At 46.6% G+C, this 22,638-nt stretch overlaps 2 protein-coding genes across 6 annotated transcripts; one reads left to right on the plus strand and one right to left on the minus strand.

Moving 5' to 3' along the window:
- Positions 1-651: 651 nt before the first annotated feature.
- Positions 652-13,923, plus strand: pcnx4 (pecanex 4). 4 transcript variants are annotated; one of them, XR_009706454.1, is made up of 12 exons: positions 652-787; positions 1,723-2,475; positions 3,019-3,198; positions 3,682-4,187; positions 4,319-4,419; positions 4,941-5,063; positions 6,147-6,507; positions 8,627-8,730; positions 8,867-9,939; positions 10,818-11,004; positions 12,034-12,522; positions 13,380-13,923. XR_009706454.1 is itself a non-coding variant. In XM_061227523.1 (11 exons), the coding sequence occupies exons 2-11, from the start codon at positions 1,787-1,789 to the stop codon at positions 12,283-12,285; spliced, it is 3,576 nt and encodes a 1,191-aa protein (XP_061083507.1). In that variant the 5' UTR covers positions 652-787; positions 1,723-1,786; the 3' UTR covers positions 12,286-13,923. The 4 variants fall into 4 exon arrangements, 3 of the variants coding, with proteins under 3 accessions (XP_061083507.1, XP_061085578.1, XP_061084368.1); XM_061227523.1 differs by having other exon boundaries at positions 12,034-13,923; XM_061228384.1 differs by lacking the exon at positions 652-787 and adding an exon at positions 1,170-1,284 and having other exon boundaries at positions 12,034-13,923.
- A 444-nt stretch (positions 13,924-14,367) lies between these two features.
- On the minus strand, positions 14,368-21,482 carry dhrs7 (dehydrogenase/reductase (SDR family) member 7). Of its 2 annotated transcripts, none has more exons than XM_061220030.1 (8): positions 21,355-21,482; positions 20,801-20,946; positions 19,953-20,105; positions 19,624-19,730; positions 18,981-19,220; positions 18,410-18,532; positions 17,767-17,982; positions 14,368-14,929 (listed from the first exon to the last, which is right to left on the minus strand). In XM_061220030.1, exons 2-8 carry the CDS (start codon positions 20,928-20,930, stop codon positions 14,888-14,890), a joined length of 1,011 nt encoding a protein of 336 aa, XP_061076014.1. In that variant the 5' UTR covers positions 20,931-20,946; positions 21,355-21,482; the 3' UTR covers positions 14,368-14,887. The 2 variants fall into 2 exon arrangements, with proteins under 2 accessions (XP_061076014.1, XP_061076098.1); XM_061220114.1 differs by having other exon boundaries at positions 21,278-21,432.
- Between the last annotated feature and the right edge of the window lie 1,156 nt (positions 21,483-22,638).

The following is a 22,638-nucleotide window of genomic DNA, read 5'->3' on the forward strand; positions in this document are numbered from 1 at the left end:
TGATGATCCAAATCATCCTACCTCATCTGTCAAAAATGGTAGTGTTATGACTTTAGCATGTATGGCAGCCACTTGAACTGGCTCACTTGTGTCCATTGATGATCAGCAGCAGGATGAGTGTTGAAGTATGCAGAAACATCTGGTCTGCTCAGATCCAAGCAAATGCCTCAAGAAGCAACCAAGGAGTTTTTTTCAGGCCAAAAAGTGGAATGTTCTTGACAGTCCAAGTGAATCACCTCAATCCTCAATTCCTCAATTCAGCATACATTTCACTTGCTGAAGACCAGACTGAAGGCAAATAGCCCCCAAAACAAGCAGGAGCTAAAGAGGGCTGCAGTACAGGCCTGGTAGAGCATCACCAGAGAAGATACCCAGCATCTGGTGATGTCTACAGGTGGTAATGGGGGTACTATGCATAAAGGGGGCTGTAATTCATTCATGGTTCACCCAATATAGAGGTATTTCAACCTTTGTTTGCTGGGGTACAGAGCAAAACAACAAATACTTACTTACCGACCACAATGTAATTTTGGCTCCACTGGACACATGCATCCAATACAAACACATGTGAGGGGGATAGGTAAAGTGCGCGCGTATCACCAGCTACATTGGAGAGGACAAGAACGCGCACGCAGCTCGTTCAGGGAGGGAGTGTGGAGAAACAACGGATTTTAATTACAACGGAAAAAATGTGCCAGCGCTTCAAAATCATCCGAAAATACACCGTCTTTTCAAATGTAACACGTTCGGAGATTACGAGAAAGAAACTATTCGAATGTAAAAATTCGTAAGTATTTGTTATTGTCGTTCAGATCAATTGATCGTATCAATTTACTAGCGGTGGTGTGAGAATGTATCGGCTAGTTTGGTACTTAGCATCTCTGATTTGCCATTGTAAGGTCTAATTTATTTGGCTAGCTAGCTACATATATTTATTATTATCCGGAAAGACAGTCAACGTTAGCCTGCTAGCTAAACACTTATCTATAGCTAATATTAGCTAACTAGCTAGCTAAGTTAGTTGAATATGACTGTAACGTGACTTTAGTTTGATAGCTAGGCTAGCTAGTTAGCTGGCTATACAGGGATTTGGTAGCGAGTTTCAAACGTTCAATCAATGATGTAACTTATCTCGCATTTCCCCAGGGCACGGTTACCCTGCCATAGAAAGTTGAAAAAATGGCTAGCTAGCTAGCTAGCGTTTCATAATATTGCTGCTTACTGTACTCACTCACTAGCTAGCTAACGTTAGCGAGTAAAAAAAAAAAAACCCATTAAAACATAGTAAGTTAGCTGTCTAACTATCTGATGCAATACAAAATAATTAGTCTAGCTTGCCATCTTGCTAACACTAGCTAACGTTAGCTAGCTAATGTGTGCATATGGATTTGTAAAATATATGTTATACTAACGTTAGCTAGCTGTTTGTTTGCAGCAACATTGCTTGTTTGTTAGCTAGGCCAGCTAGACTAGGAGACAGAATGTGGGCAAAATACGCATCCTAGCTAACTAGCAAACATGAACTTACTTGTTGAGTTGCGTGGCCGAACAGTTTGTTTACAAACACGCTTCAGGCTACAGCGGATAATGGTAATGCTAGTTATTCACCAACCTTGGATCACATAACCATGTAATAAACCGATAAGCTATTTTAGTAAGCTAAATGGTTCTTTATTATGCATTACAACTGACTACCTAACATTAGATAACATTCTGTTTCAGATGTCCCAGCCGTTCATAACCAACCCTTGGGGATGACCAGGACATCCCCCTGGGTGTGATTAGGATGGGGCCCGATGTCCCCCTACTAAACGAGTACAAGCAGGAGTTCTTCTGGAAGCGTTTCCCTCAGACGGTGCTGGGGGGACCCCGCTTCAAGCTGGGCTACTGCGCCCCGCCGTACATCTACGTCAACCAGATCATCCTGTTCCTGACCCCATGGGTGTTCGGCGGGGTGGGCACGCTGCTGTACCAGCTGCAGCTGCTGGAGGATTACCACGCGGCCGCGCTGTCCGGGGGGCTCATGCTGGGGGCCGCCGTGGCGGTCCAGGCCGTGGCCCTGTGCGCCATGCGGAAGACCGGCACGGTGGAGCGCCTTCACACCCCCAACATCCTGGCTGACGAGGAGGAGGTGGAGTTCTCCAGCTGCACCAGCTCAGAGACCGTCAAGTTCATCGTCCCGGGCAAGAAGTATGTTTTGAACACGGTGCTCCACTCGGTGCTGGCCGGGGCCCTCTGCGGGCTGGGGACCTGGTACCTGCTGCTCAATAGGCTGACCAGCCTGTACAGCAGCACAGGTGTGGCTGTGCTGGTGTTCGTCCTGAGCTGGGTGACCCTCTGCATCGGGGAGTACTCGCTCGTCATCAACACGGCCGCAGAGACCGCCACCTTCCAGGCGCCAGACACCTACGAGATCACGCCGCTCACTCGGCCGCTCTACATTTTCGCCTTTATCGCCGTGGACCTCGCGCAGAGGTAATCGCTGAAAACCACAGCCGTCATTTATGGGGGGGATAGGGGGGTTATAACCAGGGTGTGAATTTAACACCAGCCACCATCCAAATGCTGGTAAATTTTGTCTGTGGCTGGTAAGGCTATCTTATGTACCAGATACTTTGGCAGGTAGCCACCCATCATTTGAACACTGTTTTGTTCTAAATCTCTGGTAAAAGAGTGAAATTGGCTGGTGAATTATTGGATGCACCAGCCACTGTGGCCAGTGGATGAAAAGGTTTGTTTCCTGCGCTGGTTACAACCTCATATTACCATACAGGTCATGTTGTGACTGGGATCAGTCTTCTGATCAGTATTCTGAAATATTTTTCCCCTTAGGTTTCATCAGAAATAATGTTTCAGCTATTCTTAAAAAAAGTTATTTTTACTTTTGCTGAAAGCCCAAACTTAACTGCACTTTTTACTGTTAACTGTGAAGCTGTGTTAAATGTGAAGCTGTGTGAAGCGATGGGCAGGTGTGTGCTGCCTCGCTGTGGTTGTGACTGGCTCTCTGTCTGCTGGCAGATTTGCAGGGCCGGTGCCTGAGCTTCAGCAGACTAACCAGGTGCTTCATGTGCTGTTCCTGTTCCTGCCTCTGCTGTGGGCTCTGGGCATGCTCTCTCCCCTCGATGCCCTCCTCCTCTGGGGCATGGAGCAGGTGCTGGTGTTTGGACTCGGGGGCTCCCCTATGTCCACCAATGTCAGGTGACCATGCCATCCCGGCTACTGGACCTGAGGGCACACACATCCAGAGTTCCCACACATTCATAGTCTTAATTACTTTTTTAATTCATTTTTACATTAGTCATTTAGCAGATGCTCTTGCCAAGAGCGATATACAATGAAGTGAAAATCAAACCCAGGGAAAAGTGTGTTGAGGACCCTCGAGGAAAGTGCAGTTCAAGACCAAGAGTGAGGTGCCAAACTGAAAACCATATAAAGGAAAATGAGTCTGCACACCGTATAATTAACACCACAAAGTAATGGCTCTTCATCTAACCTCATCTAGACAAGTCTAATGGAGCCATAAGGCTCGAATCTTTACTTTGTACATTCACGTTCTACGGAAGCATACACAGTGTGCAGACTTTCTCGTTTAACTTATGAAGTATAGTCGTTCCCTTTGCCTGCAGTTCCCCTCCCAGGATTGCAGGGGTCTCCCTCAACAATTGCTTTCCTCTTCTTCAGGCTGCTGGGGATGTTTATGGTATCTGTGTGCGTGGCGGTTTCCGTCTTCTTCATCCCCTCCACCTTGGGCGTGGTGCTCTTCTCCGTCGCCATGGGCTTCCTGCTCAGCCTTGACCTCAGCCAGGCGGGGGCGCTGCTGCGCTCGTGCGGGGCGCGGGGCCGGGGTTCGGAGCCTTCCCGGGCGCTGGGCTGGCGGCTCGGCGGGAAGGAGCTGCTGCTCTACCTCAGCCTGCTGCTGGCGGCCATGACCGAGGCGGGGCTCCTCCACCACTTTCTCCCCCCTCCCCGAAACTGGACCATGGGCGCCCAGGCCGTGGTCAGCTACCTCCTCATCGCCCTCTTCGCCCTCAGCTGGGCCCTCAGAGAGATGCAAGGCGTCTACCTTCTCGGGGGAGTCTTCCACAACCCGCTGTACCCCAAGGAGACGACCAGCGTGAGGGTGTTCAAGCAGCAGAGCAGGGGACTCCAGGTGGCTGGGATGGTGAGAAGAGTGCTGGTCAATCTGGGTGAGAGTCCGCAATGAGTTTTGCTTCATTGCTCATTCTTATCGTTTGGTGTCACCTGTGAAAATTAGGAGCCTGGTTTGTGTTGTCTGAGGAGAGGATCGTTACACTCGTCTTGATTGTGGTCCTTGCAGTTTCGCCGTTTGCCATGATTGCCTTCCTGGCTGTGGACGGCTCCCTTCAGAGGCTCCACACTGCTTCTCTCTGCATGGGCTTCACCCGGGCTTTCAGGACGGTGAGTCTTTCCGCTTCTTGTTTGGAGGGCACAAAAATACTGATGCTGAATCCTTGCTAATGAATGTCAAACTCATCAGAATAGGACAGCGCTCTCAAATAAACCTTTCACGTTTTATTATAGGTATCCATGAGTGCTGTTTGACCCAGGAGTCACCATTAATTTCACTAGTTTGAGTCAGCTAGGACCTTAGCCTACCAAAACTTGGAAGCATTCAACCTAGTCGAACACCATTCTGGAAACCTCTGCTCAATGGCAGATTTGCTGTTGTGGAAGACTCCTGCCCACTGTTTTCTATTTACAGTGTTCAGCTCATTATAGTTTGGATGGTGTTCACAGACCTTCTAAAAATACAACACAGAATGAAGGAGCCGTTTTTTTTATTTTTGCTCTGCTTATTACGGCTTGAATTGGGAGCACAGAGAGGACTTGACTGTGATTGGGAAGGAGGCATTGGAAGGCTATGAAGGAGGTTTTCCTGCTGAAGAGGCTGAACCTGGGACACCCTTCTTCGTTCTCAGGTGTGGCAGAGCACAGAGGACTCGCTGCTGCAGATGGTGGTGGTGGCAGCGGTGCGGCTGGGGGCCCAGGGCGTGAGGCTGCTGTGGTGGGACAGCCTCGGCACGGGGGTGCAGCTCCTCCTGGTGAGACTCCACCCGCTACCGAGCGTTAGCCGCTCTGTCATATTAGCTGTCGTTTTCGTTCATAACCATACTAACCGCGTTGAGCACTTAAATGAGGAGCAATAATCGTATTCAGCTGTAGTGCGAAAGGGTCCATTGATTACCAGTTCCTCTAAGCCACAGTTGCTCCTCTCCTTTGAAGGGCACTAGCTCTCCTGTAGTACTGTGTGGCTTGTATGTCAGAATCACTTGCTTGTGGGCGAGCATATTGGACGGTGCATGTGCACCAGCGTAAGAAATAGGCGGGATAAATAGGGGGAGAGACAGAGATTTAATGAAGTGGTTAGATACAGACACATAGTTCAAAATCAGGTGATGTGTGATCCAGGCTGTCATTTGCTTCAACAGATTCCCTAACTTTCAATAACTACACTCTGTGCCGGGATTAAAAAGGCACAAAATATTTTGTTTTATTTGTCTTCAATTCTAACTCAAATATTCAGGCCTGTAAATGATGAGCTCTCCCATTGCAAAATTATATATTTTGATAATATGTATGTATCTGTTAAATGATTTTAAAATAAATGAAGAAAGGTGAGATTATTATAGTCTCTGCCCCATAACAGCTGTGCAAATGTGTTTGTGAATGTCCCTGTCAAGTTCAGTCTGTAATTTGTCAAGCCTTGATGTCAGTGTAACATGGTACTCCAATCAGGATCACAATTCCAGGCTCTTGTCTCTTCTCTCTTCTCATGGGCTTCATTGTCTCTGTTTGTTACTCTATCTTCCCTCAGTGCTAGCTGGCATAAATCGATGGGGATCATCAAATCCCGGTCCCCGAGGACCAAGGACTGCTTCTTTTCCACCCTCCTTTTACCTGGGAGTCAGGTGTGAAGACAGTCTGGCTACTAATGAGTAGCACTAATTGTTCAGTTAATTTCCCAGGAGAAATGAGAAAACCAGGGCTAGATATGGATTTGAGTGCCAGATTTGATCATCCCTGTTTTCCCAGAACAATGAATCATCGTTTCCTCTGTTCGAGAGGCTTCGTTGCTCACAGCAGGTGCTGGAGCCGGGGCCCTGACTTCTGTTTGCCTTCTGCAGGTGAGCCTGATAAGCGACCGGCTGGAGCAGTTTGCCGTCAAGCTGAAGTTTGCGCTGACGGTGCTGGTGACCTCGTGGACCGAGAAGAAGCAGCGCAGGCAGTCTGCGGGGATGCTCTTGGCCCTGAACGGCGTCCTCTCCCCGCTGCTGCTGGCCGTCCTGGTGCTTTCGGCCGTGCTGTCGGCCCCCCTGCTGCCCCTCTTCACCCTGCCCGTCTTCCTGGTGGGCTTCCCCCGGCCCGAGCGCAGCTGGCCCGGCCCGGTGGGCACCGCCTGCTCCTGCCCCGACTCCGTGTACTACCAGCAGATGAGCGGGAGCCTGGCCTGTGCCCTCAGCGCCGCCTTCGCCCGGGGAGCGCTGGGTCAGTCCGCTCCCCTCTCTCTCTTATTTAGCCTTAATCCCCTTTAAATTGAGTCTGAGATTAGAAAACCTGATGAAAGGTACACACCTGGGCATCTGGGCAGCCTGTAGCCTAGTGGTTACATGGTGAGGTACATGGTGGGGTACATGGTGGGGTACATGGTGGGGTACATGTGGGTACATGTCCGGGACCTGCAAGGTTGGTGGTTCGATCCCCGGTGTGGCCAGGATAATATCCGGCCCTTAACCCCACCTTGCTCCAGGGAGGATTTTATGTAATGGTTTTACTATCTAAAACAGCAACAAAACCTTTTCTCTTGCAGGTTCTCCAACTCCTTCCTAATTTTTAAAAAGGTAATGGCTGGCAATTATATCAGCAGTAGTTATCGCAGCTTTTCATTGGATGGCTTGGTGTTTTAGCTGGTTTGTAGAGACCAGTTAATTTGGAGGTGACCTGAAACCTGAGTTTGTTTTGGCTTCAAGCGGAGAGAATCTTGAAGGTGCAGACTCTTGTGTATGTGAGAAGTGGCTTCAGTACGCTGCAGTAAAGTATGTGATGCAGATAAAAGAGCACTAGTAACACAAGTAACAACCAGTCATGACCTCCTTAGCCAATTAAAAGTAAGTTTGCCGTCGTGTGTACCTGAGGTGTCTTAAGATATTTCATTTTGAATATTGGAAATATTTTTCCACATAAGACACACCAGATCTGAAAGGACAAATCTATTCTTTGCTCTCAAAAATGGTCGTTTTTGACACTTGACAGTTTCGCTGTAGAAATTCAAACTCATTGAAAAATCTGGGTCAGTTTAAATGAAGTATTTGCTTGAGGGAGAAACATTGTTGTCCTGCTCAAGACTCCAACCCAAAATGTATCCTCAGTCTAGAGGTTCAGCATCCAGAATCCTCCCCTGGTTATAAACGATTACATGTCCTTCAAAAACATTGACATTTGGACATTCACTGACACAGGCACAGTAGTACACGGTATAAAAATAGATGAAGCACTTAATTACTCGGAAGGATCAACAAATACGGCGACAAGCTGGGAACCGTGTCAACGTCCCAGCGTAACGTCGGACGCTGGGATATAATTGCGGCAATGCGGTGAACTTTAAGGGCTGTGAGGAGTGTTTGGAGAGCACACTGTGGGGCCTCAGCCCTGCGCGGGACTGAAAGGGAGAGCGTTTGCCGTGTGACGTGCCCCGCTCTAATGCAGCCCCCGCATCCAGCCCTGCGCCTTGTGAACTGACCCGAATTAAATCCCTCTGATCTGTATTCATTACATCCTCGGCGTTTCCACACCATTTACTCTCTAATATTCTTTGTCGTGTCTTCTGCGGCTGCTCTCAAGTCCGACCGCCCGGCGCTATCGGCTGTCGGGGAAGAAGGAAGCGAGGCTGCTTTATTTTAGGCGAGCTGGAGTTTAAATAAAGGGGGGAGGAAGGAGAAATGTGGTGATATCATCCATCAGTTTAATTATATTCATGACAAGCAGCAGGGTCTTTGCCTAGAACAGTGATTCTGGGCTTTCTGATGCTGAAAATGGGGACTGCCTTTTTTTTTTGTTTTTTTTTTCCTCTTTGCTCCTTCTGTGACATTGGGCTTTGCATCAGTGAGCAATGAGAAGCAACAGAATGCAAAACATGTCACTTTCCATCAAGAGGCACGGCGACTGCGGTGAGACGCAGGGATGGGTTCTGACATTATCCCTGGGCCATGAAACGCTCGGACAACTTCACCAAGCAACTTCGGCTCTGCCGTTCCGCCACGTTCCTTTGCGGTCGCCTCTCCGCTATGACTCAAAAAAGGCAGGCCACCTTGGAAAATGACTCACCCTGCTTTCACCCCAGGAAGAATAATTTAGTTTAATTGGATTGTGGGACTTGAGAATTTCAGAATTTCAATCTTTGTTTAGTCTGAACAAACTTAAACTGATTTCTATTGCTTCTTATGTGATATGCACATTATGTAAAATGTCCTATAATCATATGAATAGAAATTACTTGCAAAAAAAGGAATTTGAATCACTTGCCACTTTAATTCTGATAGTATTCCCCCAGGAGTGTTAAGCCCTAAAAGCCTTGCTTTGGATAACTGTGGCTTGATCTCCCTCTCAGGTTCCCCCAAACCTGGATCGCATTTCCTGGGCCGCTTCCAGGACCGAGTTGTGTGGATCCTGGTCCTAGAGAGAGGGTTCGGCTACTGCTGTCTGAATATCAAGGTTCGAATCCATTTTCCTCTCAAGCGTATGTTAATTATGCTGTCCTCGCCGTGAGGGATTCCTGCTGTCAGCATGTAATGTGTGTAAAGTTATAATCTGTGTGCGGTAACGTGTAGCACTCTGCCGTTCTCTGCAGGGTCTGGAGCTGCAGGAGACCTCGTGCCACACGGCGGAGGCGCGACGCGTGGACGAGGTGTTTGAGACGGCGTTCGAGTCCCCCGAGGGGCTGGGCAGGGGGACGGCCGTGAACCTGCACTGGGGCAACGTGCTGACGCCGTGCGCCTCGCTCCCCGTGCGCGTCTACTCCGACGCCCGCAGCGTGCTGACGGGCATCATCGACTCGCACGACAACCTGCGGCAGCTCAGAGAGGACTTCCTGAAGGTGCTGGTGTGGGTGCTGCTGCAGCACTGCGTCAAACGGCGGAAGGCCTTCCCGGGAAGCGCGGCCGGGGAGGGCCGGAAGCCCCAGAGCGCGCGCACGCAGTCCTGCGTGGAGCCCAGCGCGGCCCGGTCCAAGACGTCGTCGCTCAAGCCCCGGCGGGAGAGCCCCAGCCTCAACTCCTTCAGCGATTGGTCGGACGAGGACGACCTGTTCGGCCCCCAGCCCGCCAGGCGGACGGCGGCGCAGGTCAACGCGGGGGCCCCGGGCTCCCGCACCGAGCTGCAGACGGGCCCCTCCCTGCCCGGCTCGGTGGAGATCGACAGCCTGTTCGGGGACGTGGCCCTGTCGGCCCTCAGGCCCCTGCAGCCCCTGGGGTTGGGGCTCCCGGCGGCGGACAAGGGCCGGGGGCCCGAGAGCCTCGGCCTCCCCGTGGCCGCCCTGCCCCGGCTGAACTTCAGCTCGCGGCACTCGGAGCTGCTCAACCTGCCCTCCGGGTGGCGCTCCGCCCCCCTCCCCGCCCCGCGCCTGCAGCAGGCCCGGCACTTCTTCCCCGAGGAGTGGTTCCGCTTCGCCCTGGGCCGGGTGGAGCTGGCCGGTCAGGGCGACTGTCCGCAGGAGGTGGCCGAGGCCTTGCAGCTGGACGAGGGGCTGAGGGAGCTCCACGCCCAGGTGGCCCTGAGCTGCTTCATCTCGCTGGGGGCCGAGTCCTCTGTCACCAGCCCCAGCTACGTGTACCGGGTCTACTGTGGCGACGTGCCCTGGACCGAGGGCTTGGACTGGCTCACCGCCAACGCAGAACTCTTCCAGCTCACGCTCAAGGCTTTCAGGTAAAGGCCTGCAGGGGTTTGTTTTTCATGAGGACTGGGTCAAATACATATTTGTTTTGAATTCAAGTACTTTTCTACACTTTACTGAGCTTGTCTGGTGTATCTCAAAAAGTGGAAGCCCCACCTTCTGGTCCTATCGGCAGGCTCAGTTGCACCAGATCAATAGAGCACAGAGCAGTGTTTGAATCCAAAATAAATATGTCTTTGACCCCAATCCGTTTTCACAATCCATACCAGCACTCCACTTGCCAGGACCTCGGCTGCACCACCTGCTGCCCGAGCTAAAACCTACCACAACATTGTCCTTTAAAAGGAACGAAGATTCAACCAACACCAAAACTCATACGTTCATTAACAATCAATATGGAATGATGGCAGAAAATTCCTTCCTGTAGCAGACTTGAAAACAGAATCCCCAGCTGGCCTCTGTCTTTGTGGCTCCCTGACCTAAAGCAAGAAAAGAGAGGCGTGACCCCTCCAGGGTAGCAGACATTAGCCTCTGTATATCTGATGTACTGACCATTACATTTACATTATGGGCATTTAGCAGATGCTTTCACCAAGAGCGATTTACATAGTGTACAGTCCTGTACATATGTTCCATTTATACAGCTAGATATTTACTGAAGCAATTTGGCACTTTGTACTGTAGTGATTCCCACCTAGGAATTCCCACCTCCCAAACTCAAAACCCAGGTTCCCTAACCGCTATGCCACACTTCCACCCTGAAAGGATTTTCATTAACAGCAGCCATATTGCTGTGCCACTCATGCTCGTTTCCTTTCGCGCTTTTGCAGATTACAAATAGAACCGTGCAGATTATAATCCAGACTACTGAGATAATCCCTCACTCGGATATGTCCCCTGATGTGCGCAGGTACAGTTTTAAGCTGCTGTTTGACCAGGCCAGCCTGGGGGCCGTGGAGAGCCCGGAGGAGCTGCTGAGCACGCTGGAGGATTACGAGCGGGACTGGTACATCGGGCTGGTGTCTGAGAGGGGCTGGCAGGAGGCCGTCCTGCAGGAGAAGCCCTACCTCTTCTCCCTGGGCCACGATCTCACCATGGTAACCCCTCATTACATTACATTACATTACAGGCATTTAGCAGACACTCTTATCCAGAGCGACTTACAACGCAGTGCACATCGAACCCAGGGACAAGCGCGATGGTGACCCTAGAGGAAAGTACAGTTCCGAGTCCTAGCATGATCGCAACTTGAACCCTTGAAGAATACATCAACTTACCAACTAGCAGACCACGGTTGGAAGCTGGAATACCCCTCTGCCAACGACCAACCCCTACAGCTGGGTCACAGCCGGATTGTGTCGTGGTTTGGATTTGGTTTGCAGTAGGTTTTGTCAGGGTTGTGTAAGCCATTGGTGTTTCTCAATACTGATGCAGACACCGGTCCCACGTTATGATCGATAACGTGATTTGGGTAGTAGCAGTTTGTGAGCTTAGGGGGATCGTTACAAAGCTTTGTGAATGGAAAGGCCGTTAGGGTTTTTTCACCTGTTAGGCAATAATTTGTGTTTCCAGTTTAACCAGGCCGTGATGGGTGCAATTTCCCCTGATTACGACTTCATGCTTTCTTTGACTTGATGGTGTTCAGTTTAAGACTCTTGTTGACCTAGTTTGTGGCAGCATTGTTCATGAGGAAATAATGGCAGACCCTTTGGGCAAGCTGCCCTGTTAGGCCATTATCCTTTGTGAAACAGACTACTGGTTGTCTGAGCACTTTTTAAGCAAAATATACTTCAGTCCAAATATTTACCATGACTGATCACTCTGATTTATAAAAGGCAACCAATATCATAGTATTTGCTGTAATTTATAAGATAACGATTTGCTCCTACAGTATCATGTTTATCTATACAAAATTATGTACCAAAACCTTGTTTTATGGAGACCAAATCTTACAAAGGATTGTAAATATTCCTCAATGGGCTGAATCTTTTCCAATACTGTTTATTTGAAGTTGGCTAGGTATCTGTAAGGTAAGCATACAGTATTTACCAGTGTGCTCAGAGAGCCTTCCGGAAAGGCCTGGCCGAGTAAGGAAGCTGGACTGAAAAGTGTCTGTACGTCCACAGGGCACCTACACCGGCCGCATGCTGACCCTGCAGGAGATGCTGGTGCAGGTGGGTCGCCTTAACCGGGAGGGGGTGCGCGGGCAGTGGGCGAACCTGTCCTGGGAGCTGCTGTACGCCACCAACGACGACGAGGAGCGCTACAGCATCCAGGCCCACCCCGTCCTGCTCCGAAACCTCACCGTGCAAGCTGCTGACCCGCCCCTGGGCTACCCCATCTACTCCTCTGCCCCGGTCCACCTGCCCTGCCTCTGACCCCCGCTCACACGCACAGTCAGACCCGCTATCCGCTGGTCCAGCCCGAGGTTCCTACGCAGCACCGGCTAGCAATGGTGGCATTGCGAGCTCCTGGTTGGTTAGATATATTGCCCGTGCTGAGCTATGGCCAGAAACTGCAGAGAGTTTTTTTGACATTTCTGTCTGGAAGAGTTTGGAGGACTTGGATCAATTGGGGAAGAGCACACGTTAACATCTGCAAAAGAGGGACCCAAGGTGCATTGTCTTTTGACCCTCTTATTCAACATAAAACCTCTACAGTTTGTGTCACAATGAAATGTCTGTCTGTTCTCTAGTCCAATTTCAGGAAATTGGTGTACTGAAATTACCACGGAACTACCTGACAACAAACACTTAGTTGATGTGTATTGCTTGATCATTTCATATACCAATTTTTGGTGTTATTGCACATTTCACAGCTTGAGGGGAACAGCATCAAACAGTGTCTAAACTTGAATATGCTGTGGATGCATTTTTTGTTTCAAATTCATAGCTTTCTATTTCAATCTCACATGAAAGTGCAGATCACAGGTTTGTCTTCAAAATATAAAGCATTGCTTTGCTAATCACAACATAACTGGAGACACACTTGGAAGATGATGGTCACTAATTAAAGATCTAATGAAATTCAGTTCCACACATACGTTTATATCTGATGTTGTGACGCGTAGGGTGGCACTTTAATAATATCAACAGTTTACAGTAAGTGTAGGAAAAACATTTTAGGGGCAGATGTAGTTACAGAATTTTACAGAAGATCAGTCTGCTGAGTTCAAGACTGTACATTTTTATTCTGAAATGTATTTGGTGGTAGCTCGCAATTGAATGTTATGCATGACAAAAAAAAACACAGCACATGTAATAATGCACTTGAATTGCTCAGAGGTTTTACAAAGCACTGTAGTGATTAGATGGAGTACTGCTTGCCTTCTTAGAACGCATAGCAGGCAGGTCCTCGCTTTGTCATTGGTGGAGATGGCTGAAAAATATACTCAAAATAGACCAGGAAGCATAGCTTTGAATTGCCTTGGAATTAATCTGGTTTCTGATATAGTCCTTTTTTTTTTCCACAGGACCCCATCAACCTGAGCATATTAACTGATATGAATTCATGTGCACATAAATATTTGGAGGGGCACTGGTCCACAGATCTGCCCATTTGTCATGGCCCTGGTGTAGCTGGGCTGACTGTGATGGGGAAATCTCTTCATGTATGAGACACTAAATCCTGACAGCCATGGGAACATCTCATATCAACACAGGCGACACAGTGCTTCCAGTTTCTTGTTTGTTTTTTTTCTACTGCACTTATGTTTGATCCCTTGGACCATTGACGTTTGTGTTCTCCAAACCAAAAGGGAAAAGGCATCACTTTTTATAAACGACTTATATTCAGGACGTGCCTTGTTTTTTGTTACTGGAATCGCTAATATGGTTGGTAATCATTTTGTATACCAGTTTACAATATACTTCCTTTAACAAGAAAAAAACTATTACAGATCTTTCACAGTTGTTGCAGATGTGGATTTCCTGTAAAATGTGTTTAAATGTTTATTTTTAAGCCGTTATTGTACAGTATGTATTTGTACATAAATGTAATTATATACTTTTACAGAATTTACCAAGAAATGTTGTCTTTTTTGTTCAATTTCTATGGGCAACAGGTTCTGGTGCCCTAGTGTGCTGGACCTCCAAATACAAATGTGTTGTTTAGTGGGGTTGTGATTGAATCTGTAATGCGGTACAGCACAGTGACAAAAGTCATGTCTCTGGCAATGAACTACTTGATGAAATGCTTTCATTGCATGCATTTGGCCTCTTGCCCCTTGACTGGCCTTATGAGTAATAACCAAAGGCTTGAATACAGACTTAACTTTATAAATGGTGTGGTTGTTGAAACTAGAGTGCCCTGTGGCCTACAGTGTTTGCTATAATGGTACTGATAGATAGCATATTGTCACCACAACATAGCTATAGGCTCAAGATTTCTCTTGCTTGAGAACATGTCCTAGAGCATAGGGAAGAGCAACCAAAGTGCAGACAACATAATACTCAAGTCACTGCATGTTCACAATTCATCTTTAATGAAGGTGCTTTTAATTTCAGTTTTAAGGAGTGGAATCAATCATTCAGTGAGGTGATTCTCTTAAAACATACCCGTAACACAAACACCGGCTGAATTGAAATGGAAAGCTTCTCGAAATAAGCACTCCGGCACTAATACCAGAGAATATGGCTGTGCCCACTCAGAACCTCTTAGTGCTCTCCCTTCCGTTAAACCCATCCAAACTCTGCATGAGGGACGATAGGAGCCCCCGTTTGGAGCCGCATTACCCTCTGCATTTCCCCTGTGTGCCTGGTGTAGAGGAGGGGAACACAAGTCGCCTCCATTAGATTTACAGGACTGCTGTTTCACTCATCCCATTAACCGTTACATGAAATCAGCCTTTGAAATTGTTAGATATTTTATTCTAACCTTAATTCCAAGGAAAAGGAAAGCACTAAGATCTGTACAGTAGATCTGGTTGGAGTGGTACATTTTACAGAATGGGCAAAATGGCAAGTCTTCATGTAATACACTTCAGGGAGCCTTGGACTTTGTAAAGTAAGCAGAGTCTGCATCCTGCAAAAGAGGAAATATAAGTTTTGTGCTTCTGGTTCAAGAAACACTGCATTAAACATCTCATATATATACAGTGGTGTGAAAAAGTGTTTGCCCTGATTTCTTATTTTTTTGCATATTTGTCACACTTAAATGTTTCAGATCATCAAACAAATTTAAATATTAGTCAAAGACAACACAAGTAAACACAAAATGCAGTTTTTAACAAGGTTTTTATTATTAAGGGAGAAAAAAAATCCAAACCTACATGGCCCTGTGTGAAAAAGTGATTGCCCCCCCTGTTAAAACATAACTTAACTGTGGTTTATCAAACCTGAGTCCAATTTCTCTAGCCACACCCAGGCCTGATTACTGCCACACCTGTTCTCAATCAAGAAATCACTTAAAAAGGACCTGCCTGACAAAGTGAAGTAGACCAAATGATCCTCAAAAGCTAGACATCATGCTGAGAGCTAAAGAAATGAGAAATGAGAAATGAGAAATGAGAAATGAGAAATGAGAAATGAGAAATGAGAAATGAGAAATGAGAAATGAGAAATGAGAAATGAGAAATGAGAAATGAGAAATGAGAAAGACATTGAGATCTATCAGTCTGGAAAAGGTTATAAAGCCATTTCTAAAGCTTTGGGATTCCAGCGAACCACAGTGAGAGCCATTATCCACAAATAGCGAAAACATGGAACAGCGGTGAACCTTCCCAGGAGTGGCCGGCTGACCAAAATTACCCCAAGAGCGCAGCGACGACTCATCCAAGAGGTCACAAAAGACCCCACAACAACATCCAAAGAACTGCAGGCCTCACTTGCCTCAGTTAAGGTCAGTGTTCATGACTCCACCATAAGAAAGAGACTGGGCAAAAATGGCCTGCATGGCAGAGTTCCAAGACGAAAACCACTGCTGAGCAAAAAGAACATTAAGGCTCGTCTCAATTTTGCCAGAAAACATCTTGATGATCCCCAAGACTATTGGGAAAATACTCTGTGGTCTGACGAGACAAAAGTTGAACTTTTTTGGAAGGTGTGTGTCCCATTACATCTGGCGTAAAAGTAACACCGCATTTCAGAAAAAGAACATCATACCAACAGTAAAATATGGTGGTGGTAGTGTGATGGTCTGGGGCTGTTTTGCTGTTTCAGGACCTGGAAGACTTGCTGTGATAAATGGAACCATGAATTCTGCTGTCTACCAAAAAATCCTGAAGGAGAATGTCCGGCCATCGGTTTGTGACCTCAAGCTGAAACAAACTTGGGTTCTGCAGCAGGACAATGATCCAAACACACCAGCAAGTCCCCCTCTGAATGGCTGAAGAAAAACAAAATGAAGTCTTTGGAGTGGTCCAAGTCAAAGTCCTGACCTGAATCCTATTGAGATGCTGTGGCATGACCTTAAAGGCGGTTCATGCTCGAAAACCCTCCAATGTGGCTGAATTACAACAATTCTGCAAAGATGAGTGGGCCAAAATTCCTCCACAGCGCTGTAAGAGACTCATTGCAAGTTATCGCAAACGCTTGATTGCAGTTGTTGCTGCTACGGGTGGCCCAACCAGTTATTAGGTTTAGGGGGTAATCACTTTTTCACACAGGGCCATGTAGGTTTGGATTTTTTTTCTCCCTTAATAAAAACCTTCATTTAAAAACTGCATTTTGTGTTTACTTGTCTTTGACTAATATTTAAATTTGTTTGATCTGAAACATTTAAGTGTGACAAAAAAAATAATAATAATCAGGGAGGGGGCAAACACTTTTTCACACCACTGTATATATATTCTAGTCATACCTGAAATACTCCGTCATAGGTATTCCTGATGGTGTCTTATGAGTGTGAGAGTTGTGAGGTTCCCTAGACCCCATCCTTTGGGCCTCAAAGCACGACTAGTCTGTATGTTTTCAGTTGTTACTATCCAGCACCAACCAGATTCGGAGGACGGTGCCACCAGGACGTGGCCACACGCTGTCATGTCCTGGCTGCTCTTGTTTACGCACTGCAAGGTCAGGAACAGCTGAAGGCTCAGCTGCTGTGAAGTCACCCTAAATAGTGTCTAATGTGCTGACGTGTCCTCCTGGAGTGCGTCATGCGACTAACTTCTCTTGCTAACCATCTCGCTAGTCTTGACTGGCAAGGCCATCTTCAAATAAGGCTTCCAGACCAACTTCCTTTTCGACTTGCATTGGCTATGAGCAAAATTCTGGCTTTCCCCCTCAAAATTCATGATGTGAATTTTAACAGCAGTATAGTTGTGGCAATAGTGTTTTGAGACAGTATTTTGGTGCTGGTATAATTGGACTAAAAGTCACATAGGGAATATCAAAAGCTACTCTTCCCCTTGACTAGTAATCCTGCGGACCTTAATTTGGCTAATTGATAGGAGGCTGAATTAAGCACATTCTGTCTGCTGTTCAGAAGAACAGTGGGGCTACTGTGAGAGTTACATGCCTGACAGCTGTTATTTTGGACTTGGATGCTGTAGTCCCCACAAAAGAGACCAGCTGCTGGATCATGGTCATTTGGAGAGGGGCTTTATGATGGCCAGCAGCTGCCTATTCTCCCTCTCTCCCAACAGAACATTCTCTGAATTACAAAGACAACTAGGTAGTTCTGCATGTATATATACCGCAGCTGGTCGTGTAGCACATGGTAGGAGCAAATGCCTGCAGACACTGCGGCCCGCAGGACGTGGAGTTGAGTAGCTGATATGTACTAGTATTAGTAAAATGGACATGTTACTTCTTTTTTTCCCCAGCCCCTTTGGGACTGAATACACTATAGAATTTTACTGCTTCCGTTACGATATAAATCACTGATGGCACAACGTATATATCTGCAAATTCCATACACACCATTCCTGCCTTGAAGTTCTGCACTCTCCTTTTGCCCAGAAGGTCTGTGATGTACCAAGCCCAGGTGGGAGTATACTGCCACAGGTAGTAGAAGAGGAGAAAGGGCTGCTGGGCAATCCACATTTCTTTGATCCGATTGGAGATGCCCACCAAGATGAGACGGGCACATCGAGCGGTTGCCATCTTGTGCTGCTGGTCCCCTACAACAGGCATGGGCTGAACAGGACAAGAAAAGATGGTTCACACACGTGCACAAGCACACCACTGTTCTTGTGTGTCTATTTCACACACACATGCCCAAGGACTGTCCTTCCCTGGGACTTGAAGCTGCATTTCCATGAAATATTGACACTAAGTCCCAAACCCCATTTAGATTTGGGAATGCAGTAACCTGTGGCACTCTTTTTTTCCCTCCCCAATCTGGAATGCCCAATTGTACAGTGTAGCCTGAACTATGAATTTGGAAGTGTGCAGACGAGAATGTTCTCTCCTCCAAACTTGTGATGTCAGCCATTGCCTCATCACAATGCCACTTCCTGTGCAGCTTAAAGGGTCTAAGCTCGAGCCTACTACACATCGCTCCATGGGGCTGTTGGCCACAGTTCACAGGCCACAGGTGTTATGAAGAAAGAGCTGGTCAGACCTTGTCTATTTGCTCTGTGAACGCATTATGGACGATTTGTGACTGCACTGGCCCAGGGCAGACAGTGCTGATGGTGATCCCAGGGTAGTCAGTCAGCTCTATGCGCAGGCAGTTGAAGAGACCCTGCAGAGAAGACATGAACTTGCATCAGCCCCAAGCTTCTTAGCACAGCTTAGTTTACATTTTAATGATTGTTGCAAAATATCCTACCAGTAGCCTAATTTCCAGTCAAACAAGCCAGGTTAAGCCAAGAGCCCATTGCGAAGAAATCTGCAAATATGCTATTTGGTGGCTAAGGGCTGATATGTTTTATTCCCTTCTGTTACTCTGTAAAGCATCTTTGTGACAGTGTTCTGTGAAAAGAGCTATACAAATAATTGAATTGAATGAACACAATATCCATCAGTGTGAACATCTGCATTTTGACAAGCTATCTGTTATAATTGCACCCTTACAAAAATGCACCTCAAGGTGTCAGCAGACGGGACATGGTTCTTGGTTCTTGTTTCTGCAAAACTGAACCTCAGTTCAGTGTTAGCAGCCCGGTTGGCTGTTGGTCCACGTTCCTCACCTGTAGAGCATGTTTACTTGCAGAATACCCGGTGGCTAGTGGTGCCCCTGCCAGACCCACCACACTGCTGATGGTCACCACGGCACCGGTCCCGCGCTCTGTCATGTGTGGCAGCACCTGCTTGGTAAGTGACACTGTTCCCAGGAAGTTGAGATCCATCAGTCCGTGGAAAACCTCCAAACTGGTGTCCAGGAACAGGGAACGCTGGCTGCGACCCCCGTTGTTGATCAGGACATCAATCTACACAGGAACAGCCTGCTTAGATTTACAACTCACAGATTTATTTCAATTAAGTTATTTAATTCAGGTCACAGAAATATATACCATACAGCCTTAGCATGTGTGGCAAGGGTGCGGTTTGTGGGAAGGAAGCAGGGCAGTCTGAGGTCCGCGCCTACATGTTCTTATTTAAAGTAAATGTATTTTAGTTGATATATTTAACTTTGTGTTCATCCTCAAGGAGGATGATACCATGGTTCAGGTAGAACTTGAGCATTAATAGCAGTATTAGCCTATCCCTGTTTAGCATTACTCTCTGTAATTAACCCATCTTTAATTGCACAATGAATCTAATGGAAAGGCGTGTAAATGCTTCATCTTAAGGAATGGAGGGGGTGTTAATTTCTGAAAGGCTTAAACTTACATTCCCAAAGTGCTCCACGGCAGTTTTCATTTTTGCTTGATGGGAATCTCTTTCCAGTAAATCAAGAGGTAGAACAAGAATGTCCTCTTCTTGCAAGCGGCTACATGCTACAAGCAAATGGGTCACATCAGAAAAGTGTTTGGGAACCCCTGGTTTATACAGATTGAGAAAACTAAGGTAATCGATTGGAACGAAAACCAGCATGTAGCCCAGCCCTCCAGAACTGTTAAGTTGAGCACCCCTTGGGCTTAGTATGTATAGACGTTTTCAGACCATGCCAAGTTATAGCTCTATTCAATGTTTTATGCTTTGAGTGAATTTCTACTCACACAAACAGTAGTGCTTCACCCTCTCCAGCTCTTTCTCTCGCCGGGCTGATAAGATCAGGCGAGCCCCCAGTCTAGCCAGTTGATAGGCCAGCTCCTCCCCGATACCACTGGAGGCCCCAGTGATCCACACCACCTTCCCTCGTAGCGTAGCCTCTGGCAAACAGTTAACCACAATACAGTTAACCTCAGCTGGTAAATATTGCCTATGAACTGTGTTTTATTTATCAGACACTGCATTCATGGCCACATGACCCATAATCTAATAATCACTGTAGTATAATGCACTGATGTTTGGGTTGTTCCATGTCCTCCACCTGAATCAACACGTTAAAGCAGCACGTTGACATGAATTGTAGGTTATATTATCTTATTTGTGCACATTCATTACAATTTGAAGACCATACCCCTGTTCACTAGCTTACACACACAATCTTAATGCTGATTTAAAACAAATAGTTCAAGTCTCCTACAGTGGTATTGCAAAACCTTGCAGTATTGCAAAAATGTCTAGATTTGATTGTAAGCATGGTGTTTCCTCGTGTGTTAAAGGGCAAGTGTTTTCAAGTCCTTATTGGGCCCTTCCCCTGCCAACCAGTCTGTGATATCCCAAACTACAAGCATCACAAGTATTCCAAAGAATAAGCAGTGCTTCGTGTCATCGGTGTCACTTCCTGACACTGGCAGGTTCTGCTTATGTCGAAGGGATATGATGAAACTTGTGCTAACTTATAATATTGAAAGATATTACCCTACAGAGTTGACAGCTTCGACAATGTATAATTGATACGCGATCTCCAGTTCCCCTATGGCTTCTAAAACACGATCGAACCATGAACAACGGACATTACCCGGTTTGTTTCCAAACGCGACAGCCCATAGCAAGGTGAAATCAGCATCCGCGAAGACGAAACGAATCAGCTGCACGACAATGTAAATCAAGGCGCCGAGATACAGCACAGACGTCACACATAAATCCATTGAATGGCGGCTTGCCCTGTACGGCAAAGATGAATCAGTTAATAATATTTATCAATTGAATTAGTAAAGGCATTGTCACATGAGGTAACGTTTGCGAATCTGCACACCATCCCAACCAGGCAAAGTAGCCTAATAATCATCAAAACATATAGCCAACTTATCGAGTAGGATAACTTACTACGTTGTTTAACTGAATATTTGCACAGAAAGCAATATCATACCTAGCTAGCTTATTGGTTGTATATTTCAAACAACAGTCGTTAGCCTATATAGCTGACTAGCAAACTGTAAGTATACGTTCTCATGAAAAGTGATTCGTACTTAAGCAAAGTATAGGTTTAGCCTACCTAAGTAAATCTATTACCCATTAAAAATGCGCATTGCAAGTGTCACAACAAAACTGTATCAGCAGCAGATGCAGTACCTTAAAACGCGAGACACACGACTAATTTTACTCAAACAATACAGTAATTTTAATGACGTAAATGCAAATACACACAGGACATGGCCCAGAAAATGTTAACAACTTATTGAACTTCCGCTGACGCCCACATTCATACAGGAAGTATTTCCTGCGCAATTATGCTGCACTAAAGCCCAGGATGCAGCTACCGGTAGGCGCCTATAGACGTGAAAGCTTGCGCGAAAATCAGCGGATTAAGCATTACTGTGGTGGGCTAAGATTTTAACTTGCTTGTAATTATAAATTTAGTAAACTAAGCTGCTCCCAGTGAAATTGGCGCCACAATCAAGCCCTTTGAAGCCTGTAAAATGGCATTTAAACATAATTTATTTCCCCTGCATTGTTTGGAATATTTAGCATGTACTATTTAGATACAAGACTGTTGGACAAGGGCATTGTATTTTAGACTTGATTAAGACCATACTCCTGCTCACTAGCTTACACATATTGCCGCTAGTTTTACTTGAGCACACAACCTTAAAACTGATTTACTGGTGCAGACGTGATAAAGACAGAAATTAAATGAAGTGGTAAAAACTTTGTCCTAATTAACCTTATAAAATATAATTATATTATAACCCTCTAACTGGAAAAATCCCCAGACTTGCAATTGGAGGCAAGTGCATCAATATTCAGACCAGGGATATAATTACATTGGAGCAGAGTTGTGTTCCTAAAGCTTTTTTTTTTTACATGCAGATACTCTTTCCATACAAAAAGTTTGGAAAGAAAAAAGAAAAACTTTACTTCTGCCTGTGGTGCAGATGGCCGCCCACTCGCAGGTATCAGGGAGGGAGCAGGTGTCGAATTCCAGGAGAGAAGGTTTAGAAACTGTTCATCTTAAGTTAACAATGGTCAAGTCCGACTCGAGTCCCAAGTACTCATGCCAAGTCCAACTCCAAATCATTGCCATCCAAGGCGAGTCAAAGTCCAAGTCGGGGCACAACCTAATCAATAATGAATAATAATTACTGTAACTCTCCCCCCCCCCCCCCCCCCCCCCCCTTTGGTGGGTTCTTCTTCTGGGAAGACGCAGGTTGGGATGCCACCCCTTCCTGCCCTGGTTGCTGTCTTTCTGTGCTGTCACTGTCTCTCCAGTAGGCATCAAATTCTTCTTGGTTGTCATCCATATTCCTGGAAGTCTCTGGCTAAGCTAGGTTGAGCTGATTTAAGTATAAATAGATCTAGTGATGCACTTGGACACATCGTCAGTGATGTATCCACACAGGCTGTGTGTCAGCCTTT

This window comes from Conger conger, chromosome 1 (assembly GCF_963514075.1).
Source record: "Conger conger chromosome 1, fConCon1.1, whole genome shotgun sequence".
Classification (NCBI taxonomy): Eukaryota; Metazoa; Chordata; class Actinopteri; order Anguilliformes; family Congridae; genus Conger; species Conger conger.

Excerpts from the sequence above, each read along its gene's own strand:
- pcnx4 (XM_061227523.1), top strand. The coding sequence starts at position 1,787 with ATGGGGCCCGATGTCCCCCTACTAAACGAGTACAAGCAGGAGTTCTTC. Across the intron at positions 2,476-3,018 it reads GCCGTGGACCTCGCGCAGAG|ATTTGCAGGGCCGGTGCCTG; the intron begins GTAATCGCTGAA and ends GTCTGCTGGCAG. Across the intron at positions 4,188-4,318 it reads AAGAGTGCTGGTCAATCTGG|TTTCGCCGTTTGCCATGATT; the intron begins GTGAGAGTCCGC and ends TGGTCCTTGCAG.
- dhrs7 (XM_061220030.1), bottom strand. The coding sequence starts at position 20,930 with ATGGATTTATGTGTGACGTCTGTGCTGTATCTCGGCGCCTTGATTTAC. Across the intron at positions 19,731-19,952 it reads GGTGAAGCACTACTGTTTGT|CATGTAGCCGCTTGCAAGAA; the intron begins GTGAGTAGAAAT and ends ATTTGCTTGTAG. Across the intron at positions 18,533-18,980 it reads CAAGTAAACATGCTCTACAG|GGTCTCTTCAACTGCCTGCG; the intron begins GTGAGGAACGTG and ends TCTTCTCTGCAG.